This window comes from Medicago truncatula, chromosome 1 (assembly GCF_003473485.1).
Source record: "Medicago truncatula cultivar Jemalong A17 chromosome 1, MtrunA17r5.0-ANR, whole genome shotgun sequence".
NCBI classification, from domain to species: domain Eukaryota; kingdom Viridiplantae; phylum Streptophyta; class Magnoliopsida; order Fabales; family Fabaceae; genus Medicago; species Medicago truncatula.
In genome coordinates this window covers 49,547,015-49,559,315 of record NC_053042.1, presented here as the reverse complement: position 1 = coordinate 49,559,315, position 12,301 = coordinate 49,547,015, and the positions used below count along the sequence as shown (strand labels likewise).

Genomic DNA, 12,301 nt, shown 5'->3' with positions numbered 1-12,301 from the left:
AGTATGACCAAATCCTCCCTAACGAATAACTAACTTGTCCAAAAACAAGGTATGGATCGAAGGCAACATGCTTTAATTGTGACAATTTATGGACCAAAATGCGTGGGAGATGACTTGGAGTTGCAATAAGGGTTGAGAGATTGGCAAGTTGATTGAGTGGGACAATTTGACCAAATCATAGTATGAATTTATCAATAAATAGCATAAGCTATTTGGCACGGAATTTAGGTGCAAAAAACAGTAGCCGTAGTATTTATATTTAGATCCTGGACGGCGGTAGAAAGAGTGTGCTGATTACATTCGTGTTTAAGTGTATAAGAGACGGGAAAATACAGATTCAGCAATATGCAATGTTTGTGATAAATTTTCCCGTAAAAGAAAAAACAATTGTGAGTCATGTGGACATCATAAATGATTTTGAACTGCAGCTTTTAGATGATAATATTGATTCATCGGATCAGTGAAAAGATTGCAAAAAGTTTAGTAACAAGGAAGTGTATTGTTAGGCACCAATTAAAAGGGTGATGTCGGATGAAAATCGCTTCTGTTTGGGTCATTTAGAAGAAAAGAAATCATCGTATTTTGCAGCAAATGTAGGTGTCATTTCTTTAGTTAATCAACAAAGTAAAACTCCATCTTTTTTATGGTCGAAAGCTAAAATCGTGAATTTAGTTTTTTATTTTCATTTTCGATGGATTATCCGCCTTCAATGTTTGAGTTTTGTTACCTAACTTGTGATTCTATTTTGTCTCGTAACCACTGTTTTGTTGTTTTCTCTTTTGTTGGTGATTGAACTATTCTTTTTTACTAATGTTTCCTTTGAATCCTCGCCTTACACTTCTTGTGGAGGTTAGGATATTTGGTGGTATGAATATCATTTTGGTTTCTTAAAAAAAAAAAAAAAGGGTTAGGGAGACATTTCGGTTGGGAGGAGATCCACTATGCGCCCCCGAAATTTTCTTTGATAAAGATTTAATCATCGTTAAATTATGGTGAAAACTGCATACCTATAGACTATATCATTTATAGTAACAAAAAAAGTTACATGAACCACAAAAACAAACGAGGCTCAATTACACTTTTGTCTCTCTATTTTCAACAAATTAAAGTTTTGATCCTCTATTTTAAAAAACTAGTTTTTTTGTCCATAATTTAATTTTTTTGGTAAGCATAATAGTTAAAAAGGCAAACATGTGTTAATATTTAATATATTAGTAAACCTAGATTAAGCACAAATAGGCAATCAATATATCAAATTATAAGATCAAGAGCCTGAAAAGACTGTTAACGGGGTATCGATCTACAAATCACACTACGGCCCCAAAAAGGAGACCAAATAAGCTTACACACGCGGGAGGCAAACAACCAATGCTATCAACGTGTAACCTCAAGAAATGTCCACCGAAGCATTCCAAAGATTGCTAAAACATATTCTAGCATGCATCTACGGAATGCTTCAAACTCACAAGCTAACGATGAAAATCTACAGCAGGGATACAACAAGCAGAAGGCACGCCAGTGACATCAACAGCCCCAAGGTCCCTACTGAAAACTCCACCTCAAATAGTAATGAAAGTATTGTGAAGCACAAATAAAAACATGAACTCATGATACAATAGTGATACGCCAATTTGAAAAAATTACATGATTCGATGTAATTATATTTATTAGTGTTGTGCTGGTGTTGAACACGCCTAATTTGAGTAGTGTTTGTGCTTCGTAGTAAAAGTACTAACACAAGTATATCAAAATAAAACTCCATACAACTCCTATACTTCTTTATCCACCCCAAACAAGTCAAATGATTCATTAACCATTGACTTAATGTAAAAATAAATCATTGAAACTTTGATCTCATAACATTTCATTAGATATCAAATCGTTAATACATGGTGGTACATCAGTAAAAATATGAGAGAGATATATAAAGATGTGACTACCTTTGTTAAAACATGAACGACCTCATTTGTTTTACTCCGACTAAACTCAACATGGGAGTTTTCTAAAAATAAATTGCAACCAACCATAACGGTCCCAAATTTTGTGAAGCCATTGCTTCCTTTGTAGAAGTAATCCACAACTTTCTTTGAATCAAACTCAAAATCTACATCGGCCAACTATAACTCATGTATCCAAATAATAATATGGTACAATTCCAGGACTTCCCTAATATCTACAGAACACAACAAGGCAAGCCACACTTTTTTTGCAAACATAAACCTTCTTCATCATCATGGATACACATAATGTGTCCTTCTCTATTGTAGGGTGAAGAAAGAGAAGCATCAGTGTTATACTTATACCTCTCAGTTGGCGGACACAGCCAACTTTGCACCATGTGGTAATTTCGACATTGTTGCACTCGATGGATAACATTCGAGTTCTTTCCATTGGACATTACATCATTACATTTTTCCTTCTTCGTGTTAGCCAATTTCCAATCCTCAAGTAAGTGTGTTGCTCTATCCAATATTTTATTACTTGTTTTCACCACCTATATTTCTACTTTTTCAAATGCTATAGAAAATTGTTGCAAACCTCTCAGCTTCGGCCACATTAAGTTATTGAAGGAGCAAAACAATGACCTTATCCACATTAGAGTGTTTCTTTTCCCACCCTACAGCCTTCTCGCGCGCCATGTGATTTTGACCAAAATACCCTTTGTCCGGATTGTATAATCCGGACAAAAATCGGATCCTATAATCCGAAATGGTTAGCAAATCATCTTGATTCATGCGGCCTGTCATACTTGGGCTTGGTGAGGGTAAAAGGCTATCCGGAAAACATAATCCGGTAAAAATGGTTACTTTCCAGAATAGAAATTTCGCACATCCTGTATTTAAACTAAGCGAAAAAAGTAGTCGTTTTTTTTTTCTTCCGGAAAACAAAATCCGAACAGCTAGGTTATATATAGTTCTCCAGAACCTAGCTGAAGCAGACCACCTTTATCACAAACACCTCCAAAAACACACCATTTAGGGCGAAAACATGGTTTGGAGCAACAATCTGACCATCAAGGGGGGTTAGCATCATCATTTTTGACTGAATGCAAAGGTAATGTATATATAAACCTTTCCCCATTCATTTTTTAGGTGATTTCCTTTTGATCATGTCATATGATCTGTACTGTACCTTTCCGGACTATGCAATCCGGACTGGATTCATGCGTTCTGGAGTTCGAAATTCGGACTGCACCAGTACAGAAACTGTGTTCATTTTCTGACTATGCCTGCACTGTTTTCAGATATGGTTGTTCCGGTTAATGCCCCAAATGTTGATCCACCTAGGTGGTTCGAAAGCCGAGGATGCTCCTCCTCATATTCCTCATGTTTTACCACCTCCAGTTGTTGTTGTTTGTATCGACCAGCGAGAACATTTTACCACTAAACACAAGTTTCCAACACAGAATGATTTGTTGGAGTGGGTTGGAGAGAAAGCTAGGAAGCTTGGTTTTTCCACTGTTATTGGTAAATCTGATAACGGTGGCAATGGAAGAAGCGCATTTGTTACTTTGATATGTGAAAGGGGAGGTTCATACATCGAGTACAAGAGAAAGATTCGGCGCGAGATAGCTGGTTCGGTTAAATGCGAGTGTTCGTTTCGGCTGAGAGGTTGCTTGTTGACTCCTGGTGAATGGAGCCTCAAAGTTGGTGATGGTAAACACAACCATGACATGACAGATGTGTTGAAAGTTCATAAAACTGTCGGTCGTCTAAACCCAAATGAACGTGTTCACCTTGAAGAGATGGTGGATTCAAACGTTCCTCCGAGGCAAATGCTTACCAACTTAAATAAGAGGAACCGTACCATTTCAACTACTATCAAACACGTTTATAATGCTTCTTATAGGTATAGGCGGTCCATTAGGGGTACGAGGAATGACATGCAACATCTCTTGAAGTCTTTGGTTGATAATGGTTACGTTTATCATTGTAGGAAGTATCCTGATTCTAAGGTTGTCAGTGATGTTTTTTGGGCACATCCAGATTCTATCAAGTTGTTTAACACGTTCTCCACGGTGCTTGTCTTGGATTCAACATACAAGACAAACAAGTATCGTCTTCCATTGCTTGAGTTTGTCGGTAACACCTCTACCATGAAAACATTATCTATTGCTTTTGCCTATATGATGTTTGAGAGACAAGACAATGTTTATTGGGCGCTTGAGTGGTGTCGTGAGATGTTGCACTCCAAAGATCTCTATCCCAAAGTAGTTGTCACTAACCAGGACAATGCTTTGATCAATGTTGTGGAATACTACAACAAACAGAGCTGAATCTGCACACGCTCGGTTGAAAAGGTACCTGAGTAGTAGTATGGGTGATTTGAGTACAAACTGGCAATCTGTTAATAACATGCTAGAGTTGCAACATACCGCAGTACATGTTTCATTTCAAACGAGCATAATAATGCTTGAACATAGGTTCAAAGGAAAGTTGTTGTGGTCTAATTTGATTCGGAACATTTCAAGGGAAGCTTTACATCATCTCGTAGTGGAGTACAATAAAGCACTTGAAATTGGTACGGATAAATCAAAATATGGTTGTTTGAGTTTGATCACTTACGGATTACCGTGTGCGTGTATGATTGATTTGAAGATAAAAAACGGAACCGCCCTCAGTTTGGATGAAATTCACACCCACTGGAAGAGGTTGAGGTTCGAGTACGAGGTTGACCCGAAGCTTCCAAAAAAAGAAGACATCTCTCTATTGCCAGAATGGGACATTCTTCAGGTAATTTTTTTAAAAAAACTGTGTTACTTTAGGTTCTACCCCAGGATTTTCCTGTACTGGTGCAATCCGGATTTTATAAATCGGACAATGTTAGTGCGTTCTGGATTATAAAATCTTAAATGTAGCATTTACGCCCCATGCAAGCGCATTTAAGGCTCATGCAAAGGGTGCATCGGGAATTTCCGGATTTAATATTCCGAATTAGATAAGTGAGTTCCGGATTTTAAAATCCGAAATGTATTAGTGCATAGACCAGAATGACAGTTTTCTTACAATATTGCAGGCTCGGTTCAAGGACGCGATTACAACATGAAGTTGCATTTGAAGAAACAATTCCGACAATTTATTTTACCAGAGACCACCTATATGCGTCCACCGCCAAATAAGGTCACCACCAAAGGAGCTCATAAGAAAGATAAGCAAAACTTCGATCGACAAGGCGGTCCCCTTCGCTATGGGAGATTGTTGACTCCCAGGAGCAAGAGACACAGGGTTCATAGACAAGATCAACAGGGACGAGTAGGAAGAGTGCACGAAAAAGCAACATGTCACCTACTCTTCCTAAGCCAACTCCAAAAAACCCGGACAAGCCAACACCGGTTAAAGTCAATATACCACACAAAGACCAAATCCCAATTTGGATGCATAAATTTATTGAAAAGGTTACAGATGTACCCGGTGATGGCCATTGTGGGTTCCGAGCAGTTGCGGTCCTACGTAACTTGACTGTTAATGATCACACATTAGTGAGGTACAACCTTTACAAAGAGCTTATCGGTGTAGAAAATGTCCGCTATCGGAGGATGATTAATAATGATAGGCGATATAAAGAGGTTTTAGGCGCTCTATCCTACGCCGGTATTGGGAATGCAGCACGAGATAAATGGATGACCATGCCGGATATGAGTTTCCTCATCGCACAAAAATTCAACCAACCGATTGTTGTGTTGTCCACTGGGTTAGGGCCATCGGCAACCTATTTCCCTCTATGTAGTCCACCGCTGCCACCAAGTATCTCTCCGTTGATGTGTCTGGCATATGTGAATGACAACCATTTTATGGTTGTGGATTTGAAGGATGGTTGTCCGATTCCTCCTTTTTGCAATCTATGGAGACGACACCACCGAGAGGGTGCAGACAGCTGGCCTGATAGATATGTCAGCCGGATGGTAGATTATAATGAGCTAAGTCGGGCGGGGGGTCAACCGGTGGTAGAAGATGATGAAGAATTGTACATTGTTGAAAATCTTGATCCCGATGAGAGGGTTGGTCCTGTTCGTCCTGATCCTGGTGTGAAGGCTGAAAATGATGATAACTCCATTGATCTTTCGATGCCATAGATTAGATATATATCATTGGTTTAGTTAGGTGAAATGTGTAATGATATAAATTCAACTCTTTTTTGGTATAATGATATATATATATATATAATCATTTTTTTATATAATATTTAAGTTAATTGCCTTTTATACATACATATAAAATGATTTATTGAAAAACAATGATAAAACCCACAATGACATGCAAATCTGTTTCAGTTCTGTGTACTGGTTGATTCCGGAATATATAATCCGGAATGCTCTGATGGTATTTTTGGAAAAAAAAATAGGGCGCGCGAGGAAAGGCATAGGGTGGGAAAAGTAACACTCTCCACATTATGATCCAGCTGCAAAGTCGTCTCAATTTCCTTCCATAAAGCACATGCGCGCCATGCTTGGATCGAAAAAGGACATTCAAACAAAATGTGGTTACTATCTTCATAATTAGCATTGCAAATAACATAGATTAGTGAGCAATGGATGCTCCTACTACTAGGGTTGAAAATAGGTCAGACCGCCTGCATGGGCCTACGACCTGGCCTGTTTAGATCTGACCTGATTTGTTTATTAAAAAGGCTATTAAAAAGCATATGAAACCTGATAGGTCGTCATATTTATACATATTATAAAAACTTTTATTTTTATTTTTTATATTAAACATAAAAATTAGGAAACAACTCAAATAATGACTTTAATATGAAGTTGATCTCACATAGGGGCTCCAAGAATTGACCTCACACTCTGTCTTCTTTGATAAGGTTGGATATTGTTTTCTTGCTTCTTCCCACCATCGACGGTAAGTCAAGATGTTTACCGATTGCTCACACCGCCCGAATTAACACATCAATAAAAAAAAAAATAATGAAGTAATAAATATATATTTTTTGGTGCATAATGAGTGAATTAAAATGTGTTAGTTAAGGAAACATATTTATTTTGTCAAAAAATTGAAACACATTTATTCTCGCCAAAAAAGGAAACTTCTTTAAATTTTTAAATAACATGTATTTTCTTTTTTAAGTGATTCAACAATTCAACACAATTCAAAAAGTCTTGATAAAAAAAAAAAAAAGATTCAAAAAGTGCACTTAAAAAATCAATTCAAAAAGTGATCTCGATCATAAAAAAAAGAAGAAGAAGTTATTTAAATAAATTTCTGATATAAAAGTGATTTAACTAATTTTCCGATATAAAAGTGATTTAACTAGTTTTCGTATATGAAAGCGATTAAAATCAATTTTTTAAGGATAAATAATTTAAAATTACTTTTTTAGGGTAAATAATTTAAAAATACTGTACACCTACTATATTTGATGATATTTTTCCTGAAAAAGAATTAAAATTAAAATAGTGTCAATTGGGTTGATTATGCTTTTGTTTGATTTTGAAAAGACAGAACAAAAACAAAAGAAAGCAACCAAACACAGTTTCGTTCCAGCCAAAGCCGCGGTCTCCGGGGTCCACGGCAGCTGAGCTCAACCACTTCTCTGTTCGACCATCTCTTTCTCTCTTCTTCCTCTCACGCCAGGCAAGTCTCTCCCTCTCTTCCACAAAAAGATTCGTCTTTTTTATTTTTTTGGATCTGGGGTTGCTCAGTTTCGGTTGAATTTTGATTGGTTTGTTCTCTTTTTCAGTTTTTTTCTTTGGTTTATGACTTCTAGATATTGTTTTTTGTGTCTGTGTTCGTTTTTTGAGTTTGTTAATGATCATACACATGTTCCTATTGAAGTATCTGGTTGGTATTTTTGTCTTGCTGTCTCAACTATTAAAAAAGCTTTTTTTTTTTTTTTTTTTTTTTTTAGCTTTTGCTTTTAATTTCTTTAAAGGGCTTGTTAGAACTGTTCTTAGTTTGTTTTGTGAGGTTTAAAGTTGGTGAAGCTCAAATCTTCATTGATTGCAACTTTTGACCTTTTATTGAGATGCTATAAGGAGCTACTATGCAGTGATTGAATAATGTTACTTTGATTGTAATTGTTTTTCAGATCAGCTGATTTAGAGGGGGAGGGGAGTGTTTTGGAGTTTAAACTTTCGGCTTTTAGTGGATGACAGTGTAAACTAGAAGATAAAGTTTGACACTTATTTTAGTAATTTTTTTTTGTCAAAGTGGTTTTTCATATCACCCGAAGAAGATCCCTAAGAAAGAGAGTTCATAGGGTAAATTTTCTGCTACTAGGTTTGTTTAGTGATAGCAAAGTTGTTATGGCTGTTGCCGAAAGTTGCAGCAGCAGTGGGCGCTCAACTTCATTCAATTGTTACAAAGTAGCAAGCATGACCGAAACCATATTGAACGCAAAGCAAACTTCTAATTTGAAAGATCGATACGTTCTTGGGGAGCAGTTGGGTTGGGGACAGTTTGGTGTCATTAGAACATGCTCCGACAGAACGACTGGAGAGGTTTTGGCATGCAAATCAATTGCAAAAGATAGGTTGGTTACTTCCGATGATATGCAGAGTGTTAAACTTGAGATTGAGATCATGGCGAAGTTATCTGGGCACCCAAATGTTGTAGATCTCAAGGCTGTTTATGAAGAGGAAGATTTTGTTCATCTGGTGATGGAACTTTGTGCTGGAGGGGAGCTGTTTCACTTGTTAGAGAAGCATGGTAGGTTTTCTGAATCTGAAGGAAGGGTTCTCTTTCGGCATCTCATGCAGATGGTTTTGTATTGTCATGAAAATGGAATTGTTCACCGAGATTTAAAGCCCGAAAACATTCTCTTAGCAACTAAATCCTTCTCGTCTCCAATTAAATTAGCTGACTTTGGGCTTGCAACCTACATCAAGCCTGGACAGAGTTTGCATGGTTTAGTTGGGAGTCCATTTTATATAGCTCCAGAGGTGTTGGCAGGTGCATATAACCAGGCTGCGGATATTTGGAGTGCAGGTGTTATTCTTTACATTCTACTGAGCGGGATGCCTCCGTTTTGGGGAAAGACAAAGTCACGGATATTTGAAGCTGTTAAGGCTGCTGATTTGAGGTTCCCATCTGAACCTTGGGATCGCATCTCTAAATCTGCTAAGGATTTAATTCGTCGAATGCTCTGCATAGAACACTCTCAAAGGCTCACCGCCCAAGAGGTTTTGGGTAAGTTACACATATTTTCTTTTCCTAAAGCGATTTAATTCATATTCATAATTGTAGTTGTAGGTGTTCATGGCATAAAAAAAATATTTGAGTTGTTAAGACATTATAATGACAGTTCAATTGAGATATAAATTATTACTCAATGATTGAATATAATAAAGAATGTTGCTTTAGTATTGATTACAAAATAGAAAATATTATTTAAAACAGCATATTTTTATTCAGCTTAGTTGTAATTGTTAGGCCAGACAATTCTGTTAGTTTTTATTATGGACAATGGTTCACCCATGAATTTAAGCAATACCGTTAGAAGGGGATATCTTATGGCATTAATTTCATTCTATTTAGTCATATATGGTATGCACTATGCAGTATACAAGGTTTTTATGACTTTTCGAGCTTGTGAACCAAGGACATTGAGCTAGTTTATGTCATGTGGCACATTTGGGTAAATTTCTTAGTTGAGTGCTTAATAAATAAGCTTTTATCATATGAAAACCTGTACAAGTACAGTTAAGCTGATTGTCATATGTTTACCTAGTAAGAATCTTACTGAAATGAGTTCAGAAGAGCTCAGAGGTAGGTCATAAGATATTTTTGTAAGATTAGTCAAAGACCTGCTATATGTTATCAGTGTTGTCAAATATCGGCCATGACAGATATCAGTGGCGGGTTTTTGGCTTTCCACCATGACCAAATTTTTTAAGGTTAGCGGTGCCACCGTGCCATCCTCAGTAATGGCAGCGCCACATGTCGGCCTGTATGGCGGGTTTTTGGCTCTCCGCTATGGTCCGCCATCCGCCATCAACAACACTGTGTTATACAACAAGCACAGATAAGCTCTAGAAAAGCTCTTTCAAATGCCCTGAATTTAGGTTTTTTCTTTTGTTCTTGTTCTAGATGGTCTTCAATCAAGGCTATCAATAATTTTCTGATAACTCCCAAGCACTGTTGACCAAAATTTAAATATTCTTTATTTTCTAATAATTTTCTATCAATCTTTTCCATTATAGACCATTGCTGGATGGAAAGCGATCCAACAAATCTGGAACAACTAAGTGAACATAAAATCGAAAGTAGTGGAGAGTGGCATGTTGGCGGCGGCTCATTCTCTGCATCGTTTATGTCCAGGAATGAAGACATCAGTTTTGGCGCTGGATCACCTACATGCGATGCTCAATCACCTACATTCACATGCAAATCATCGTTTTCTTCCATTTTCGTGGAACCCGTGACACCTATTTCTGTTTCTGGCGGGTTTTCATTTCGGAGCTCAGGTGGTGGTTCCATTGGTTTGGAGTTTTCTACACCTGTTTCATCAATGCCTAGCTTTGCATTTCTCGGCCCCAGTTCCGTTGTTGAGCAAAATAGTCTCATATTTGAATTCTCGTCTAACACGTCAGAAGTAAATGCAATTGTTAGAGGTGTGTACAGAGTTTTTCATTTAAACGGATATTTATTATTGATTCATTTTTTTTAGCTTATTATGTGAAGTATATTAAATTACTGCTTCTGTTACCAGATTCTCCCCTTTCCCTTGGAAATGATGTTAAAGAAAGGGATCACAAGCCTATAGAGACTAAAAGGGCATGTGGAACCAATTGTAACAGAACATTGGGATTCCACAGCAAGAGAAACCGGACAATTGGACTTGGTGAGTGTGAGCAACTTGATCTTGTGGTGACCGAATCCGTCATTCGTTGGTTATCATGCACACAACTTCCTACATCACCAAAATCATCACTTGTCTGTTGAAAGGATAAATTGGGTGGTGCAAATTTTGCCTGTCTAACACGTTGTACATCTTTCTTGAATTTGCATTGTTGTTGCTGTCTTCTGGTTTGTACGGATTGCGGTTCAGATTTTGTTGCAGTTTAATGACGGCGTGCTTCTAATCGTGTTGTGCTTCTAATTGGTCAATTTTATTGTGTTCCTTTCATCTTCATTTGTTTTCTCATGTTAATAATTACTGTGAGCGAGTTAAGTGAATTCCGCCGGGTTTGTAAAGTTGTATCTTGATTGTACTCCAGTCCAGTGTTACTTTAGTGTAGTTGAAATGCTTGGAAATGAACTGTAAATTAATGTGTTAAATTATCATACGTATGATTTAACTGTGAGGTGGTGATTTTTGGTAATTTATTGCAGATGTGATATGTAATGACAATGTTTATTTAGTAAACATCACAAATGCATGTTTACTAGGCAATGGTTTGTACCCTGAGGATAAATAAATGTATAATGTTTTGTTTTGTAAAAAAAAAATGTATAATGCATGTCCATGTGAATTGCATCTTTTTGCATGAATCTTAAAGCGCCAAGACAAAATAAAGTGGCTATAATTTTATTTTTTTCCTTAAGCTTCTAGAGTGATAATGTAATCAGTAATTTCTAGTGTCCCTCTGTTCCAAAAACCCTATCTATCCTTGGGGAGTGACTCAAGTATTTTCCAGTTTTTGGTTACTCAACCACTCCTAAGAGTATGATCGGATGTATGGTTTAGGTCGGGAGGGTTACTTTTCTTTTTTTAAGGGTTCAAGTCTAGGGTGCAAGTCCTGGCAACGAGAAAATAAATTAATATAAAATTAATATACTAACATTTGTTATAAAAAAAAAATTACGAACACTATGTAAAGTTTTATTAGAACAATTAGATTAAACTATTATATTATCATGGATCATGATATTCTTTTAATATTTATATATATATATATATATATATATATATATATATATATATATATATATATATATATATCAAAATCGGCCCGCAAAACCCTCTTATAAACAGAGCATGCGATGTTGAATAAGGTGTTCTTCTCATCTGCTTGAATGTTTGTTTATTCTAAAGAAAAATAGGTTGAATGTAAACAATAATTCTAGAAGTAAGTAAAAGATTTCAACTTGTCGCTTCAAGTTAAAATCAATTTTGATGACAAAGCCTTCAACTTGAGAGCAATTAAACATACTAAAATCAATATGGCAGCTCTAAAGTTAATAATTTTAATTTCTTTAAAAGTGAAACCAAACATACATATTTTTTTGATCAAGTTTGTGTAGTGATTAGATTCACACACTTTAAATATGCCGTGGAGAAATGAGAAATTTAGGGTTCTAACGCAAATCCTTACAATTAATGCCCCTAATAGCTCTCAATTGAATTACACTTA

General features: G+C 36.5%; 2 protein-coding genes across 2 annotated transcripts; both read left to right on the top strand.

Annotated features, from left to right (window-relative positions):
• Positions 1–2,733: 2,733 nt before the first annotated feature.
• Positions 2,734–4,276, top strand: LOC112418662 (protein FAR1-RELATED SEQUENCE 5-like). Its single transcript, XM_024775122.1, has 2 exons — positions 2,734–2,793; positions 3,245–4,276. The coding sequence occupies exons 1-2, from the start codon at positions 2,734–2,736 to the stop codon at positions 4,274–4,276; spliced, it is 1,092 nt and encodes a 363-aa protein (XP_024630890.1).
• Positions 4,277–7,410: 3,134 nt separating this feature from the next.
• Positions 7,411–11,396, top strand: LOC11422841 (calcium-dependent protein kinase 26). Its single transcript, XM_003592276.4, has 4 exons — positions 7,411–7,580; positions 8,035–9,134; positions 10,148–10,558; positions 10,657–11,396. Exons 2-4 carry the CDS (start codon positions 8,252–8,254, stop codon positions 10,887–10,889), a joined length of 1,527 nt encoding a protein of 508 aa, XP_003592324.1. The 5' UTR covers positions 7,411–7,580; positions 8,035–8,251; the 3' UTR covers positions 10,890–11,396.
• The last annotated feature ends 905 nt before the right edge of the window (positions 11,397–12,301 follow it).